This window comes from Danio aesculapii, chromosome 7 (genome assembly GCF_903798145.1).
Source record: "Danio aesculapii chromosome 7, fDanAes4.1, whole genome shotgun sequence".
Classification (NCBI taxonomy): Eukaryota; Metazoa; Chordata; class Actinopteri; order Cypriniformes; family Danionidae; genus Danio; species Danio aesculapii.
The window spans coordinates 49430315-49450106 of NC_079441.1; the positions used below are offsets into that span (position 1 = coordinate 49430315).

Genomic DNA, 19792 nt, shown 5'->3' on the forward strand with positions numbered 1-19792 from the left:
TAACCTACATACAAGTGCTTATAAATATGCTGATAAACAAGCCCACACACAATGTGTGTGTTCAGAACTTCTCAAACATCAAATCATTTAATCAGTCACAACCATTTATTTCATGAAATTTATTGTAAAAATAAGCTAGTTAAGATTTGACCTAGACATTAGCAAAGAAGGTATAAACATTCTAAAAATTTTAGGATTCCGTAAAGTACTTACCCATCAGAACCAATCAACATCAGAACAATTCTCTTAAAGGGATAGAACATTAAAGAAGATTTTTAGCTTAATCTGTGGCACTTAGTGATTCATATAATGCAAGTCAATGGTGGTCACCCGTATTTAAGATAAAAAATAAACATAAACAAACAAATGTTTTAAATAAATTTTAATTTTTGGGTGAAAAACCCCTTGAAGGTCAAAAAACTATTTAAAATAAAAGCTGCAAGCAGCCGCAACTGGGCTCATCGCCTTCCAGTGGCCTTGACAGAGAACAGTGGACAACAATAATTTAAGCTGTTATATTAAAAAAACTTGAGAAAATTACAGTTTTATGCCGAACTTCCTTCTGTCAGCATGTGGCGCTATGACTGTGACTCAATGTTGGCATGTAGATGTCTTCAGGAAAGGAATCTCACTGAACCTGTGAATTTTCAGGCAGATCGGACATTGTTTGGCAGAGTTATAAGTACTTCCTCCTCCATAGCGAAGCACTGAACTTTGTCAGTCCGCCACGGCACACCCTTCAATGAAAACTCTGGATCTTCACAATTTAACATCACAAAGGTCTTTGGATTATACTGACAAAACTTACATTCAAACTGACAAAAGGAGGAGTTTGTTACACTGTAAAACGTCATTTCCTGTTGTCAGCAGGAAGTGCTATGACTGTAACTGGATATTGGAATGTAAACGTGTTCAGGTCAGGACTCTTATCAAACGTGTGCATTGAGGCAGATCATACAATGCATGCCTGAGTTATAACTTCCTGTTTCATAGCAAAACATCAAAGTTTAAGAGGCTGCCACGAACACGCCATTTAACATTAAATTTAACCTCGCCAAGGCCTTTAGAAGACAATATCTGATTTTGGTGTTGATCTGATAAAATCTCTAGGAGGAATTCATTAAATACAACGCCTGGAAATGACAAAAACTGCACTTTTTCGGTAGAGGAAGTTAAAAATATCCTACTTCCTGTTGGGTTTGAGATTTAGCTTCAAAAGACTTTTTTGTAGGTTTTGGCATGTTTGATGAGTGTGCCAAATTGTATGTGTGTGTGAAACATAGCTCAGGGGCCACTCCGTCAAAAGTGTATAGGTGGCGCTGTCAAGCCATTTTGCCACACCCACTTCTGAAACCTATAAGAAACATAGATTTTGCCACTTCTGGTGTGTGTGCAAAGTTTCGTGAGTTTTCGAGCATGTTTAGACCCTCAAAAATGCGATTCATTCTAAAGAAGAAGAAACAGAGCAATTGCAATAGGGCCTACGCACCGTTGGTGCTCAGCAACAGCAGATCAATAATTATCAACAAACACATTTGTTTGATTGACTAGTCTGAAACCCATTTTTTTGTGATAATGGCATTTTTAGGCTAAATTATTGTTTTTCAGCTAACATTATTATAAAGTAATACACACACAGTTCTATTTTAACCATATTAATATTTTGCAACAACACTCTCTTACATCAGTGGTGGTGGTCTCTTTATCCCAGTGGGCTGCAGGCTCCCGTCCTAAAGACACAGTGTAGGACTGCTGAGGACTGTGACTCTCATTTACACTCAACTCCGACACCAGAGCAACACTGCTGGCTACTGACACCTCCTCGCCAAACTACAAACATCCACAGAGAAACAGGAGACATAAATGCGTGAGATACTGCATTACATTTATACATGAGCTGACAAACTAATCTGTTTATTTGGCTCAAAAATTAGTTTTATAAGAAGCACAAACAAAAGCAAAGAAGACAAAGTCTGTACTCTGCTTGTCCAATGAAATGAGTTAACCATAAGTTCAGGGAACCAAAACCTCATGGCAGGGATTTAAGAAAACGCAAACAAATAGCCTAGTGCAGTGTTTCCCAACCCTGTTCCTGAAGGCACACCAACAGTACACATTTTCAATGTCTCCCTAATCAAACACACCTGAATTGCCTAATTAGAACATAAGAAGAGACTCCAAAACCTGAAGTTAATTAGTCAGGTAAGGGAGACATCCAAAATATGTACTGTTGGTGTGCCTCCAGGAAAAGGGTTGGGAAACACTGGCCTAGTGGTTAAATTCGCACCATGGTGCTCACAGCAACCCGAGTTTAATTCCCGGCTCGAGGTCCTGTGCCGACCCTTCCCCTCTCTCTGCTCCTAATGCTTTCCTGTCTGTCCTCCACTATCCTATGCCAATAAAAGACGAAAAAACCCTAAAAAAATAACTATATAAAAAAATATTCCAAGTTCAAGACATTCTTTGTTTGATAAAAGAGCGGCGTTCCTACACTCTTTTCTTTTTCAATAAAATATCCACAAGCCACTAGAACAGGGTTATATATTTTGATGACTTATGTACTTCTCTTATTATCAAATCCAGAGAAATAGGCAATTTAGAGCACAGACAAAGAGCGTATGATATGTTGCCATGTTAATTACATCATACTGCCTCAATATCCAGTTTGGATTTATAGAAAACAGGGAAACAGCAAAGATCGTTTTTAATATGTTCTGTGTTTTATTAGACTTCTGCTTCATATTATGTGGCATAATAAAAGCTCTGCTGCTTTTGTGCCCCTTCACACTGGTCTCTTTTCTCTTCTATGATTTTTAGATTTACTATGCTTCATACTACCAGAGTAAATTTGAGCTCATTCATGAACGCCGTGTTAGTTTGTTGTGAATATACGCCCTCTAGTGGCAAATAATTTAATACTGTGCCTTTAAGTCATGTAGACATTAACGAGTTTTTAAACTCCATCTGCATTTTAATAATCAATTCACATTTTTCTAGCTAAAGGTTCAAGAAACCCTCGAGTACTTTTGTTTAAAGATTTTAACAGATATGTGTGTTGAGTTCAATCAGAGTTTCAAATAGCCCTATTTAGTCCCTGGTACAGGTGGACAAATGTGCTGTTTTTTCCCAGGAAATGTCCTTATTTCCCAGGACAGTTCCTTTCAGCTCTACCACAAGAACGATTCAGTCAAAGGTAGGCTTACCAAGCACATCAAACCAAAAATAAAATGAAAACAGTATCCAATATAACGTGCAATAAGAGAGTTCAGGATAGGCAGAATCCTGCAGAATGGACTCATAACCGAGACAAATCAAATAGCCTACACAGACAGTTATCAAAGTGTCCAGCACTGCAGCGTATCTATCTCAAGAATATACAAGGTTTAAGTCTAACTGAACCAGTTAGAAAGCAAACTTCCAAATTAATGAATTTCCCCTTTTATAAAAATAACAGTAATATATTGGTGCTGGCTTTCATTAGACAGTATATCTGAGGGAAAAAGAAACAAAAACATGCTAACCTTGTAATTGATTGACTCAAGACCAAACGGCACATTAGAAGCATGGATTTTAAAGATAATTTAGGGATTACTGGTCAGCTAAAGTTTAAAGTATAAGCCCATTTAAAGTATTTATTGTAAAGCACTCATTTAGGAAGTATTGCAAATGTGTGATGGTTTTTTCTTCAGATTTTGGCAGCCTTTTCAACATTTCAAAAGTTAATTAATTTTGTTTGCTTGTACGCCTACTATAGTAAAATAGAAAACATTTATACTAATCAAATATAAATTAAGTGGAAAATCAGATTATATAATAATATCAATTAGCAAATTAATAATATTAATAATAATAATAAAAAAGCTACTCAAAATAAATGGGGCCCATGGGTTTGCTATAGCTCATAATAGGTCATGCTTTTTTCATGGCTAATTCCGATTCAGTTTTTTTTACTATGAAATTGGTTATTTCTGTACGGATTTCACTTTTTTTTTTTCTTTTTTTTTTCTAGAAACTACAAAAAAAATTATACGAGCAAACGTTTATTTGCTTTATTAAAGGCTGAATCTGCTGTGATTTCAAATTAGATGCAACAACTACACTTTAATCATGATACACACAAGAGAGCAACATACACCATTATATTGGACAGTGGTTTAAAATAGATGGGAATATGAAGTGAAAAATCTATCTGAGATGGGAGTAAGTGTTTTGTTGGTTACAGTTGTAAACAAAGCAGCTTCTCTGGTTGTATTTAATATGAGTTATCATCAACCCTAGAAATTAACTGCAATCCACATGTTAAACGCATCACTCTACTGAATGAAGCCCATGTACATTAAGTATCAAGCTTTAGACCTAGAAATATAAAGTTCAAGTGGTCGCCTAAATGAGCTGTAACAAAAACTGTCAAAACACATACATATGAACCTTGCAGAATTTACCATGAAGTTGTTGCAATGCTATTTGTATAAAAATCCAGACACAGATCGTTTAAGATGGAAAAAAAAAGTCTGTTTGCTGACAATCAGCTGCTTTCGGATTCTTGCTGGTCAATTAATGCATTCATATCCTTTGTATCCATAAATTGTATTTGTTTTTGGACAACTGAGGACCTTGGAGCCAAATATGTTGAATAATTGTTGAAACTGCTTAAAAAAAGACTCTTAAACATCACAACTTCAGAGATATCTATAGCAGCGGATGTCAGGATGTTAATCCTGACATCCACTGCTATAGAACTGCTTTAGATATCTATGCTTTAGATACTCTATGTTTAAGAGTCTAAGCTGTTTCAGTATTTATTCCCTTTACTAACAAAAGGATTCAGGATTTTTGTGTTTCAGTCTCACCTGAATATAGTGGACATTTTCAAACAGTTCTCCACGATGATAGCGTACAGGCAAGTCAAACGGGCAGTGCAATGTGAACTTCTGTTGGGCCAAATGACACATTTGGTGATTTCCTGAAAAAGAAAAAACATTAGAGGCCTGTTATGTGCATTCATGCATGCAGCAGTGAAAGAGAAAAAACATGGCACCAACAAGATTTGACAGGCTTGTGAAACCTGTTTATCTAGAATACTGCAAAGTCTTATTTAGCACCTTGAGTTTGTTTGTCTACATTACAGCAACAGTATGAAAGCATCTGTTAGGTGGAGGTATGCATTCTAACCCAGTTGTGCCTCTTTAGCCATCTGGGTCTCGTGGATGATGTTGCGCAGGATCTGCTCCTCCTGAATGAGCTTGTGCTTGTCCAGCATCTCCTGCTGTCGCAGATAATGATCGTGCTGCTTCTGGTACTCCTTCAGTTCATTCAGGGTGCGCTGCAAAGACCTGCAAAGGGAGTGAGAGAAGGCTATCTCCTGCACTGCGCTTTCAGCACAATCTCAGGGTAATTTCTGCCCCTTCTCTTGACACCAATATATGAACTGATTAAATGCTATTTTACATAACTCCAAATGCTGAAATCTGGATGTTATAAATGGAATATACTGACAAACACCAGCCGAAGCAGAAAGCGTCTTGTCTGGTATTGAATATACACATAGGAAACAAATCTAATATGCTCAATAAACAAACGATTTCATTTAAAGCCGGTTACTAGTGATGCTCATTTCTGTTCCATTTGCCAACCGACAACCTTCGCTCGTTAACCAATTATTAACCGTTAACTGGTCAGACTAATATTAAATTATTATTTAATTAAAAAAAAATAACTGACGTGTCTATTTTGTGTCTGACACATTAAATATTGCACTTTAAAATACTGATTTATTTTAACACGCATATAGAACAACAGCATACAGAACATTTTCACACACCTGCAGGGTTTCCAACAGCATAGAAAAACAGAATAAACTAAATAAAAGTATCGAATAAATAGTCCTGCCCTAGATATTTAGATTACAAAACGAAAACACTTTCCTTTTCATCATGTTTTTTTTTCTTCTGTCAAATGAAAAATAGCAGACTACCTTAAATCAATCGCTCCATGGAAAATAGGCCTATGCATTTAACTGATGCTCCGCTTTAATTCTTATATCGCACCCCTCTGTCAACATTTTTAATATACAGCTGAAATCAGAATTATTAGCCCCCATGAATTATTAGCCCCCCCTGTTAATTTTTTTCCCCAATTTCTGTTTAACGAAGAGAAGATTTTTTCGACATATTTCTGCACATAATAGTTTTAATAACTCATTTCTAATAACTGATTTATTTTATCTTTGCCATGATGACAGTAAATAATATTTGACTAGATATTTTTCAGGACACTTCTATACAGCTTAAAGTGACATTTAAAGGCTTAACTAGGTTAATTAGGTTAACTAGGCAGGTTAGGGTAATAAGGCAAGTTTGGTAATAAGGCAAGCGAGGTTTGTTCAGTAGACTATCGAAAAAAAAATTGCTTAAAGGGGCTAATAATTATGACCATAAAATGGATTTTAAAAAATTAAAAACTGCTTTTATTCTAGCCAAAATAAAGCAAATAAGACTTTCTCCAGAAGAAAAAATATTATCAGACAAACTGTGAAAATTTCCTTGCTCTGTTAAACATCATTTGGGAAATATTTAAAAAAATAAATAAAAATCAAAGGGGGCTAATAATTTTGACTTAAATCATTAAATCGTTAAAGATTAAGGATGTCTTGAGCATGTCTTGACTTTTAAGTATAGGCTACTATAGCATAAAACAATTTTTGTTGTTTACATATGATATTGCATTCATTTGCATACATGTTTAATAAGCTGTAAAATGAAATCCTCAGTTTGGTTTCAAGAAAATCTTTTGATTCGTTTGATTTGTAGATTAGGCTATAAAGGCTATTTTAAAAATGAATATTGAATAAGAACTATTAATAACTGTAATTTTCCAAATGGAAAAAGGTTGATTCGTTGGTTGTACACTAAATCATCAGTAGCCTATTTGTTGAGTTTATGAAGCAGTTCCAGGACAGAGGCAATCAGCATCAGCGCTGGTTTGGCATTAACTTTTTCTCTTATGCTCAAATTTAATTCATGGTAATAATAGTAATAATAATAATAATAATAATAATAATAATAATAATAATAAAAACAACAATAATAACTATATTACTATTATGGGAATAATGTTAAAAATGTTTTCTATTTTAACTTTTAATTTTCATTTTAAATAATTCCTGCGATGGCAAAGTTGACTTTACCCCAAAGTTTTTAATGGGATGTATAATTATTAATGGTATTAACTGGTAAGGATATTATTTTATTCTTTTATTTTATGTTAACTTATTAATTTTTTTTATATGGGAATTTCACATTTACTGGACCTTATCTTTTTAACTTTAGCTTTTCTAAAACCTTAAGAACCCTTAAGTTTAACCCATTTGTCACGATTGTTTCTGAATGATTTTATGCATATAGTGATTTTAAAACATGGATAAAACCATGAAAAATTACAAACAAAAAGAAAAATGACAGCTATGAACTCCAGCAACTGTAGCGGTGCATACATGAGTTCATAGTGAAAATAGTTTTTGATCAAACAATAGGCAGCCCTTCGGCACATCCCTGTTGAAAACACTTGCAATCATCCAAAAGAAATTCAAAAAACAGCAGCAAGTGAAAGTCATCAGCAGAAGCCATCCAATACCAGTAACAAGGTCACTCCATATTCATCCAGTTTTCATAATGAGACTTAACGAGAAGAAATCGAGCAGGAAAAGGGAGAGAGTGAATGTCAGGACAGTGAATGTGAAGTGTTACCGGTGTTGAGCCTCGAGCCGCTGCTCCAGCTTCTGCTGACAGAGGACAGCATGTTTCCTCCTCAGGGCCTGCTCGAAGCCTGGCTGAGCCTGCAGAGCCTGCTCATAGCACAGCACTGAGTGATTATACTCCCCCAGCATCTACCAGAGACAGGAGGAAGAGAGAGATACAAGAGGAAGTGAGGGATTTGGCATAAGAAGCTAAAGAAGAACTGCCATGGAATCACCATTGGCTGGCAAATGTTTCCATGTTTACTTTACAGACATGCCTGCATACTATGGCTGCACAATATATCATTTCACAATGTATCAGTCTAATAGACTAACAATCAAAAGCTTGGGGATCAGTTTTTTTCCATGTTTTTTTTTTTTAAGAAAACTATTCTGTTCATCAAGACGGCATTTGTTAAATTTAAAAATATATATATTTTGTTAAATATTTATACAATTTTTAAATAACTGGTTTCTTAATGTATGCAGCTTCAAATAAAATTATTACTCCAGTCATTATTGCTTTTATTACTATAACCATTAATAATAATAATAATAATAATAATAATAATAATAATAATAATAATAATAATAATAATAATAATAATAATAATTAATATTAGAGTGACAGGGTTCATACACATTTTTACTACTAAAATTCCATGACTTTTCCATGATTTTTTTAAGTAAATTGTCATGACCTAATGTTAAATGCAAAGTCTACATATGCGTGGTAAAAGAAAAAAAAAAAGTTCAAATTTATTACAGCATCTCGTAAAACACGCAGCAATCTATTCAGTTTTAATTTACATTTATATCTATGTACAATTGATTTAGATAATAATGCTTATACACTAATGTGCACTAATAATGTGACAGCAAGTGATTGGCCAAGGACAGAAAGGAAGCAAATAACCTATATTCAAGTATACAGATATCTGTTTTCCATGACTTTTCCAAAACTTTGTGGGTTTTTCTGTTTTTCCAAAACTTTTCCAGGCCTGGAAAATGACATGTCCAAATTTCATGACTTTTCCAGGTTTTCTATGAAGGTTTACTCGGAAGACTGGAGTAACGAAGCTGAAATTTATCATTAGAATCACTGGAATAAATGATTAAATGAAATGATACACTATTTTTGAACAGTTATTTTACAGTGCAATAACATTTTACAATTTTACCCTTTTGTACTGTATTTTTGATTAAATAAATGCAGCCTTGGTGAGCAGGAGAAGCTCATTTTAAAACATTTAAACATCCTACTGACCCCAAACATTTCACCGGTAGTGTATGTACAAAATGTCAAAGATGTATTGGAAATTTAGCCCAATTAATTTGGGCAAAAAAATAAAATAAAATAAATAAATAAAAGACTACACTAGTGAGTTCGTCTGGAGCAGTCAAATTTTGTTGTTGAGGACATTAAATAAATATGTTCCATTACATGTCAAATAATTCATCTTGTAAAAAGAATTATAGAATAGCAAAATTCATTACCATTGAAGATTGTCATATAGTACTTTTTAATGCTAAAGTTTAACGGCTTGTGACTAAATGAAAGGCACCAATCTGAGTGTGCACACCAATTATTAAAAATGTCATTTAAAAATGGTTTGAATTTTTAATGCACTGCATTAAAAGCTGTTTGAACAATGAGATTGCCGCTTTTGTTCACATGCCTGGAGCTGCTGAAGTTACAGTAAAACACGACTTTGGAGCTCTACTCAAACACAAAATCATTACAGATTCACTTTTTCTGTTTTGTTTCATGACTTTTTCCTGCAAACTTTTAACCAGGCGTTTGTTTTGCTGTAGTGGAGGAGGTTAAACAGAATTCAGTTCATTCATTCATGTTCTTTTCGCTTATTCCATTTATTATTCTGGGCTCGCCACAGCATGTGTTTTTTGGAGCGGATGCCCTTCCAGCTGCAACCCATCACTGGGAAACATCCATACACACCCATTTACACACATACACTACGGACAATTTTGGCTCACTCAATTCACCTATAGCGCATGCGTTTAGACTGTGGGGGGAACCGGAGCACCCGGAAGAAACCCATACGAACACAGAGAGAACATGCAAACTCCACACAGAAATGCCAACTGACCCAGCCGGGACTCAAACCAGCGATTCACTTGCTGTGAGGCAATTGTGCTACCCACTGCGCCACCATGCTGCCCCAAATTCAATTTTATTTAATTCAATTCAAGTTTATTTTATAGCGCTTGTTACAATAATTATTTGTTCAAAGCAGCTTTACAAAAAGTGCACAATATTGCATTACAATCAGTAATCAATGTACAGACATAGTTAACCTGCAATTTTATTGCATATAGGGGATGTACATGAAGTGTATTTGTGTATTAAGCATATGTGTTGTCCTGGAAGTCCTCGCAATAAAATGAATGAAAAATGAATTGAAAGAAAGTAAAAAAGGAATGCCACAAATCAAGAAAACGCATAAGGGGGAGTTTTAAAAGTGAGTGTCAGAAACACATTTGCACATTCAGTCTGCTCATCAACAGTCAAAATCACTTGGGTATGAATGCCGAAAATGGTCTCGAAAAATGCTGATGATCAGCATGAACGAGCCTCAAGTTGTGACTCTAGAATGTTGGAAAGCTGAATGTTAAATGGATCCAATTCATGTTCAGTCAGATATTTAAAAACTAGCTAGTACTGCATGCAACTGACCAATATCCATTTAAGATTTTATTTTTTTGGTTAAAATCCTGGCCAAAAAAATAATCCTATCAGCGCATGCCTAGCAAACAACAGTCGTTAGTTAGTTAGTCTGATGGCATATGCACTGCATACGATTTACTTGCTTTGTAGGATGATAGAAAACATGAGTGCACAGAGGATAATGAAGATCAAAATCTTCATGATGTATTTGCAGAAACCATTTTCCCCCAAAAATGATGCACTCACAGCATAAATGTTGCCCAGGGTGTAATGGCTGGTAAGTAGATCGGTGGTGAGATCCAGAGCCGCGTGGGCAAGGATGGCTGCATCAGCTGAGAAATGTGCTCTGTGAAGTACGTTCGCCATATTGACGAGAGCAACATCTTTGTGCTGCCTGCAAAGTAGAGGAAGTGCATGCTAAATAATGCAAAAACAAGCTGCAGGTTACACAATCAGTTTGAGCGAGACATCGATTTCACTGCTGATATGCTATGGCCATCTGCCATTTGAATTGAGGTGTCATTTCCTGTTACCTTGGAGAAAAATGGAGGGCACGGACCACACAGTCCACAGCTCGCCTGGGATCATTCTTTATCCGCCAGTAGAACGAGGCCAAGTTGTAAAGCACCCATGAGGAGGAGTTCTTAGAAAGTGAGAAAAAGAAAGGCGGTCACCATTAATCTTCAGGAAAGACAATTTCAGCAGAGAGATTTTAAAGACTGAAAATCAAAGAGTTTGTCCATTTTGTGGCTTTTCCAGTTAATCATGGAAACATTTTCACTGTAGTATGCATTTGTGTCAGGGTTTCTGCAGGTTTCATTAAGTCAAATTGAAAACTTTTTAAGGTCTTTTTAAGATTATTATAAATGACTTATAGAGGGCTAAAGGAGAAGGAGTTTTTCTTATGTTCCAGTTGGACCAATGGAAAAGATTTCTTGGCCACATATTTTAAATAATGTGTCAAACCAAGCAAACTCTAACTGTACACACACTTTTTTAACTTAATATTTCTTTTAAGTTTTAAAAACTATAATAGCTCCGGTTTCCCCCACAGACCAAAGACATGTGGTATAGGTGAATTGGGTAGGCTAAATTGTCCGTAGTGTATGAGTGTGAATGAGTGTGTATGGATGTTTCTTAGAGATTGGTTGCAGCTGAAAGGGCATGCGCTGCGTAAAACATATGCTGGATAAGTTAGCGGTTCATTCCGCTGTGGCGACCCCAGATTAATAAAGGGACTAAGCTGAAAAGAAAATGAATGAATGAAAAAAACTATAATGTATGCACAACAGTCTGTCCAGGTCAGTGTCCTCACTATACAGCTATAAATACATGGATAACTTTTAAACAAATACCATTGTAAGCAAGATAATTAAACCATATTGATAAACTGAGTTAATAGATAAAACTTTTGAGATGATTGTTGGTGATTGAATAGATGCTCCTCTGATTGGGTAGATTTTCATCGACATAGGAAAATGAAGACCTGTTTAAAATGATTTAAGGCTTACAACAGAATATTTCAGCTAATTTATGACTTTTTACAGGCCTAATTTTTTTTTTACTTTTAAGGCCCCACAGTCACCCTGTTGTATGTCAAGTACCATTTCTAGAAATCAATAATCAAACAAAAACTAATTACAATTACGAAAAACCAATTGCTGTTAGCTTTTGATTTTAAAATTCTGAAGTTTGTAACCTTTTGAAAGAAAATTCTTTTTTATAAATTCATTTATTTCTGTCTGCAACATAGGCAAACATCTGTTATGTAAAGTAGCTTACGCAGGACATATTGAGCACTTGTGCAACATGCATTTTTTGTGCAATTCCTAAAAAAAAAGGAGGAAAAAATATATATTTTGAGTGCTTCAAGACTATTACTTAAAAGCGCAGAAGGTGATTGTCCTCAGAAATATTTTTTGTTGTGCTGGCTGTGCTGGTTGTCTCTTCACATTCCATTAGTAATGATTAAAGTAAATGATCTAAATGTATTTGTATGTATTTTTATATTATAGGTGAGGCATATGTTCATCCAATTAGAATTTGTCAAGATTATGATAATTACCATAATTCTGATAAGTGGCCCAAACTGTCTGTGAACGAATAAAGAGTTCAGATGCAAAAGCTTCTAAGTACCATTTGAAATTTCCTTTGAAAATTAACGTTTTTCTCAGCCTCCTTTATTTATGTTGAGATATTTTATATTCAAGGCAAAGAAAATGTGCCCAAAAAAATGATATTATTGAATGAACATACACACAGGAGACTGATAAAAATACTCATTTTAGAGAAAAATGTCAGACAACATTTAGAGGTTTTTGCATCTAAACTTTTCAAATGTAGATTTGTAGATCTGTGCAGCCGTTCACACAGATCTGCTGTTTGAGCATGCACATGTGGCACGTTCATGGCATGCACACGAGAGAGAGAGACAGCAGTGAAAACAAATACTGCATTAAAACTTTAAAATCCTGAATCAATGTTGGAGTTACTTTTGCACGCTGGAGGAAGGATGACACCATGACTGAAGTATTTCTTTTAGACAGGTAATGTTACGTGTTTAAACGTGTTTTAGTCACGCAAAGCTGAAAGTGATAGTGTAGATTGTGTTGTTATGAATGGGTTATATGGACAGAAGTGTTGTTCAGCCACTGAAATCTCCCGGTGAAAGATTGATGTGACTATTTTCAGTTTCATAAAGTTCCTTTTACAGCATTGATAATGTAGATTTTTATTTAGCTGAACAACAAAACATAAGTAAATAGCACTATTCCGGCAAGCCTGCTTAACTGAAGTGAACTTGGTTTTATATTCACATTGGTTCATTTTCGAACAATGACAGCCTGTGACGCGCTCCCTATATCGTTCACCATGTTACTCTCAATATTCGGTCTGAAATAGCATGTTAGTATGGCTTAGTAATAAGCGTAATTACTGCACGCCAACAACTAAGCATACAGTAGTTGCTTTAGGACTAAGCATGCAAGAGAGTGAGACCAGCAATCCTTGCATGCATAAAATATTCCACATAATGACAAGTTTTGCTTGCTACACGACTGAAATCATGCTAGATATAATACAGTTTTTCTTTCAGAATTGTAGTATTATAAAGTACTATAAAGTTTTATAACTGGCGAATGATATTATCTAGTGGGTTGTCTACTGTCATCTTTAAGCTGCATTCCTGAAATCAGGAGGTGTGGCTTTGGACAGCAGGAGAGGGACTGTGTTTCAAATATATTATGTTAAAGGATAGAATTTTGGCAGATCACCTACTGCACCTTTAAGAGTTTCATTATACACCGTAGAGATATTAAGTTTGATTTATTTATTTAATTGTTTTTAAATCAGTTAATATTTAAATGAAATGTTAATGTGTAGCACTGTGAGCTTAAGATAGTAAGGAGGAGCTCTAAAATAAAACCCTACTCTCTGCTTAACATACAATATTTCAATTAGCAATACATCTATGGGGCTGTTTACACTAGGCCATTTCATGTTTTCTGAGCTAATCCATTGTGAAAAGGGCAGATGTAAATGCCCTTCGGAAAAAAACTTTCTAGAACATGTGAACACAGCCTCCTGTAGCCTACATACAAAATCATTGATATGCACAGACATGCTTGTGTTTTTAATAACAATCGAACATAGTGTGGAGTATCTGATGCTTAACTTATGACTAGGGCCAGACAGAATCTGCAGAAAGTTTTTTTGCTATTTCTGCGGAAAATTTTGTAAAAGAAATCTGCAAATTCATGCAGAATGATTTTAGAAGTATCAGAACTAAAAACTTTTACAATAAATAAAAAATTATACATTTGTAACTTTCATTTAATGTTTACAATGCAAATCCAATTAGATAAACCTATTTGATAAACAAAGCAGGTCTCATATAATATATCTACTAAAAGAAATGATCGTTTTAATATTACTATTATTATATGCCAATAATATTAGTGAAAGTAAATTTAAAAACTGAGTAAATATAAATTTACACACATTTCCAAGTAAATAAATAGACTGAATGATGGGCTAAAAATCTGTAGAAATTTGCGGATTTCTGTGCGTGCAGATTCCATGTGGGCATAGTTATGACGTTACTTAATAGCGTGAGATTTGTATATCTGATTTTTTTTTGTGGCCAAATATGAGTAGAACCATTTACACAAATGAGACAGATATCCAATCAGATAAAACACACGGAGTAATCAGATGTTAACAGGCTCCATAAGTCTGAAAAAACAAAGCTCCTTTAAATGTCAGTACATATCCAATTAATATTATCTCAAACCAATAAGTAATGCTGATAGATCATGCCCCTTTAAAAGCATTCTTAATATTGTGGTTGACACAAAAATAAACATTCGCTCACTATTTACTCTCCCTTAAGTGGTTTGAGTTTCTTTCTTTTGTTGAACACAAAAGAAGACATTTTGAAGAAATCCTGCAACCATTGACTGAAAATAAATGCTATGGAAGTCAATGGTTACAGGTTTCTAACATTTTTGAAAATATCTTTAGTGTTCAACAGAAGATAAAAATGTTTGAAATAAGTAAAAGGTGAGTAAACAATATCATATTTTTCATTCCTTTAAAAGTTGCTGCTAATAATCTTGTTTAAAGGTTAGCGCTGAGAATGAAATGATAAACATTAGCATAAAAAGCATTGAACATAGAGCGACTTTACGGTTTGCATGACCCAGACTTTCTAACATCAACACTTAGTTTCTCATTGCTTTTTATAAACGGTATTTACAATTAATAAGTAAAATAAGGTCTGTGGTAAATATAACTTAATGATACATAAACCATTTGTTCTGCAGAAAACTGCATGAACTCACACCACACACACATTCTACACAGCTTCAAAAAAAAAAGTGTTCACAATTGGTGTGTCTAATTTACATTGTACAGCAAAAACATGTGGAACAGCTTTACAACCCCATCTCTTGCTTGCAGGAAACTGACAGTCTAACTAAGTCACATTAAAAGCAAGAAAAAACAGAGCACGACAGAAATCTTACAGCTCATTCAGCCAAACTGACATTTACACATTTATTTCTAGCAAAGCCTTATTATTTAAAAGGACTTGTTTCAGTAATTGTGAGTGGAAGTTCCAAAAGTGTCACCCATAATTTAACACACACTATATGGTTTCAGAAAAAGAAAATAATAGTAGACAAAAATCCAGACTTTTACAAACCTAGAATTTGCAGCTGTAACATTTCAAGGGTTTCCACGACTGCAATAAGGGGAATAAAATAATAAGCTTACTTTTAGGAGGGCTTGGTGTATCCGATGCCCAACCTCATCCACACTCTGCCCCAGTTTAAGAGACAAGGAGGTAAAGATTGGGTCATCCTTTGAAAGCAAAGGTGATGTGAGGTTCACCTTCTCCTGCACACCCTGAGAGACAATAAGGAAAGTGGCATTATTACAGATGTAGAGCATTTGTTCTAAAAAAAAAAAAAAAGTGATTAAAAAGTGATTAATGCTGCAATATATTCTAGCTTGGGTTCACTTCACAAGCCAGTTGTTTTAAAACTGGACCAAGTTTGGTAATACAAGTCACAAGTAAGCATTGGCACTGTCCTAGCATTGGTCAACATATGAATAAGCTAAATCTTTGTAGGCATATCCTGGCTGTTTTTGTAGATGTTGTTTACTTTACTAATTTGTACATGGCTAAAAGGGATAGTTCACCCAAATTAAAATTATAATTTTGTTTTTTATTATTTTTTTTTATTACAGTTAATTTACTCACCCTCAGGCCACTGAAGATGTAGCTAGTTTTTGTTCTCAGTGGAACATTAAAGACAACCTTTACTACACTATACTATAAGAAAAAGTTGATGGCATGTTTGGCCCAAGCCCTCTCTAAAATGTAATTTACTAACATCTTAAATGTGTGTTCTTTGGAATAATTACTTAATATTACCTATTTAGACGCACAGACTATTATGAAAGCAATACATCTACATTTTCAAGCAGTTTCAAACACTTAATCTAAAATATAAGCACTTATCAATCCTTGAAAAAACTGCATTTTCAAGGATTTTGAGCACCTGTGAGAACCCCGATACATTCAAAACTAAACTACTGAGGGAGAAACAGAACCTGGTACCAAAGCAAACAACTCAAAAGACCCAGTGGGAAAAGAAAACAACCTAACACAAAAATGTCAGTTGGGCTACAGTACTCAAAACACTCACCCTAAGGTGCTGAAATGCATGAATGCTATAAGGGAGGTCGAGAAGTTTTGCGCAGTCAGGTTTTTCCAGGTCTGGAGTCAGAGCTGACATCAGATCCAAGAAATGCTCCGGACTTGAAATAGTACAACAATAGGTGTTAGTTAATGACAACTTAAAAATTGAAATTGTGCTATTAAATACTCACGCTCAAGCTTTTACAAACTCTTGAGATCTTTGTACATCTTTGGAACACAAATCAAGATATTTTAGGTGAAATCTGAGAGCTACCGAAAAGTTCAGAAAGGAAAACAAATTCCTAAAAACACACAATATGGCCTCAGTGGTTCAACTAGATTACTATGAAGCTAAGCAAATACATTTGTGTGCACATAAAACAAAAAGAATGACTTTATTTTACAGTTTCTTCTCCTCAGTGTCAGTATATTGTGCACATTCATGAGCACTGGGCAGTGTGAATGCCTATATTTAACTTCCTTTCTTTAAAAAAAAGCACAGGTGCATCCGAGGTATTACATCAGAGGTACAACACATGAACACATTGGTACCTTACTAAACAAATCAGGACCCTTGAGGTCTATGAAGGTTGAGGGAGCTCTCAGATTTAATCTAAAATATCTTAATTCTTATTCCAAAAACGAACAAAGATCTCTGGGGTTTGAAATGACATGAGGGCGAGTAATTAATACTGAACAAAATCTTCATTTTAAGGATGCTCATAATAACCAATTCATCAATAACCGAAAGGGTGCGTTTTTAACTGATTAATGGTATCAGTTAAACAATTTTAAAATAAAATAATGTAATTTTTCTTTTATTGGCTGCATAAATGTGCAACATATATGTGTTAACTTGCGGGACGATAACACGTGCAACCACAAGTGCGTACAGACATATTTTGCCAAAGAAGCAAAATGAAAGAAGAATATTGCTGGTCACAGTCTGACACAGGCGAGTTGATGCCAAACCAGCGCTGATGCTGATAGCCTCTGTCCTGGATCCGCACCATAAACACTTCTGTTTATTTGCACAGTTGGAGAAAGAAGCCAACTGTAATAAACTCAACAAATAGGCTATAGTTGTGATGATTTAGTGTACAACCAACAAACCAACCTTTTTTCCATTTGGAAAGTTACAGTTATTAATAGTTATAAAAAATATATTATAAAATATCCATTTTTAAAATAGCCTACATTATCTACGAATCAAATAAATCCAATGAATTTCTTGATTTTTGCAAAATAACTCAGCACCAAACTGAGGCTTTCATTTTATAGCTTATATAACATGTATGCACATTAATGCAATATCACATGCAAACAACAAAATTGTTATATGCTATAGTAGCCTACAAAAAAATCAACATAAAAGTCATGTCTTTCATCACACACAGCGCACGCACCTCACTCGCGAGAGAGGAAATAAAAACACACAAGCTCTAAGGTAAAACCAGAGACTCAAAACATGATCTTTAATCTTTAAAGACTTCTATTAAAATTGTTGACAGAGGTTTATGATATAAGAATAACAGCAGAGCATTCATTAAATGCATATTTTCCATGGAGCGATCGATTTGGGGTAGCCTGCTATTTTTATTTTACGGAAAAAAAACATATGGAAAAAACTGCCTATGGCGGTTCCTAAAAGGATTCAGTCAGTTTTTCCGGTTTAGTGTTTTGTAATCTAAATCTGTCATTTAAGTCAAAAATATCTGGGGCAGGCCTATTTATTTCATTCTTATTATTTAGTTTATTCTTTTTTGTTTCTATGCTGTTGAAAACACTGCAGGTGCAGGAAGATGTTCTGTTGTTAACATGTTCGCGTATTAAAATAAATCAGTATTTTAAAATGCAATATTTAATGTGTCAGACGCAAAATAGACACATAAATTATTATTATTTTATTTTTTTTAAAGATTTATTTTTGGCCTTTTTGCCTTTATTAAGCGGATAGAACAGTTTTACAGACAGTAAGCGAAATGGGAGAGAGAGAGGGGGTAGGGACGGGAAATGTCCACGAGCTGGGATTCGAACTCGGGACGCCCTGAAGTGCTACTGCACCATATGTCAGCACGCTAACCACTAGGCTATTGCACTGACACATCAATTTTTGTTTTAATTAAATAATTTTATATTAATCTGACCAGTTAACGGTTAATTTTCGGTTAACGAGCGGCGGTTGTCGGTTGGCAAAATGAGCATCCCTACTTCATTTTATAATAAGAAAGCACCACCGTAAACAAATGACACTTACTTTATGTCTTTGCTTTCCAAGGATATAAACGTGCCATCATAAAGATCCAAGTCTCCCAGAGGAACTTTAGCTGTGACGCAGTCCGCATCTTCTTTATAATGTCGCTGCTCTAAACCAGTATCCCGGTCCTCGTTCTCTTCAATGTGAATCTTCTGAGCAACTAGCTGCTTCTGCAAAAATGTACAATACCTCGCTGTCAGGATAGTTTAGCAAAATAGAAACATTAATATTTAGTCTTTAACATAACACTGCACATTATCAAAGTTCCTTTTGCGTTATTATGATGAATGTGAGGCTTAAAATCACCTCTAACTTCTTGAGGTAGTTCACACGGGTCTCTTGCTGCATGAAAAGAACTAAATGGTGGGGATGTTTCAAGTTAAGAGGAGAGTCCACCTGAAAAACCAAAGAACACACGAAAGGCAAAGAGTAAAATCAATGGCCACACACACACACATGCTTAGGGCAAGAGTCACTCTGTCTGACAGGAATCAGGTCAGAGGTTAAATGACATCAAGACAAATCAGGCTAACTTACTGAGGTAAAGCTGGTTTCATTTTCAGAATTTCTCTTTAATAACATAGATTCATAAAAGTATTATTTACGAACTCTAAGCAGGGAATTCATGTAAGCAGCTAATGACATTCAAAGTACAAGATTGTTCAGTCAATTAAACAGTGCTAATGTTGTTTTGAAGTCATATCGACATTTGATTTCAGACCAAAAATTCAAAGTATCATAGCAAACAATAAAGTTACTGTGTCACTGATCAAAAATGAACGTATGTGCGAAAATAAAACCAACTTTACCTCAATATAATACAGCACGGTATTATAAAATCAGTACACATGAGAGAGATTTCACGAGAAGCAGAAGACAGTCAACACACACATCTGCCTGACAGCT

The 19792-nt window shown here is 34.8% G+C and overlaps 1 protein-coding gene across 1 annotated transcript in view; it reads right to left on the reverse strand.

The window, feature by feature from the left end:
* ttc17 (tetratricopeptide repeat domain 17) overlaps positions 1-19792 on the reverse strand; it is a 56643-nt gene that overhangs the window by 36518 nt on the left and 333 nt on the right. The window contains exons 2-11 of the mRNA XM_056462052.1: positions 19193-19282; positions 18887-19056; positions 16637-16748; positions 15699-15830; positions 10958-11067; positions 10671-10818; positions 7746-7885; positions 5173-5333; positions 4851-4963; positions 1684-1830 (exon numbers count right to left, since the gene is read on the reverse strand). Of these exons, the coding sequence (XP_056318027.1) occupies positions 1684-1830; positions 4851-4963; positions 5173-5333; positions 7746-7885; positions 10671-10818; positions 10958-11067; positions 15699-15830; positions 16637-16748; positions 18887-19056; positions 19193-19282 (1323 nt within the window). The remainder of the gene's footprint in view (positions 1-1683; positions 1831-4850; positions 4964-5172; positions 5334-7745; positions 7886-10670; positions 10819-10957; positions 11068-15698; positions 15831-16636; positions 16749-18886; positions 19057-19192; positions 19283-19792) is intronic.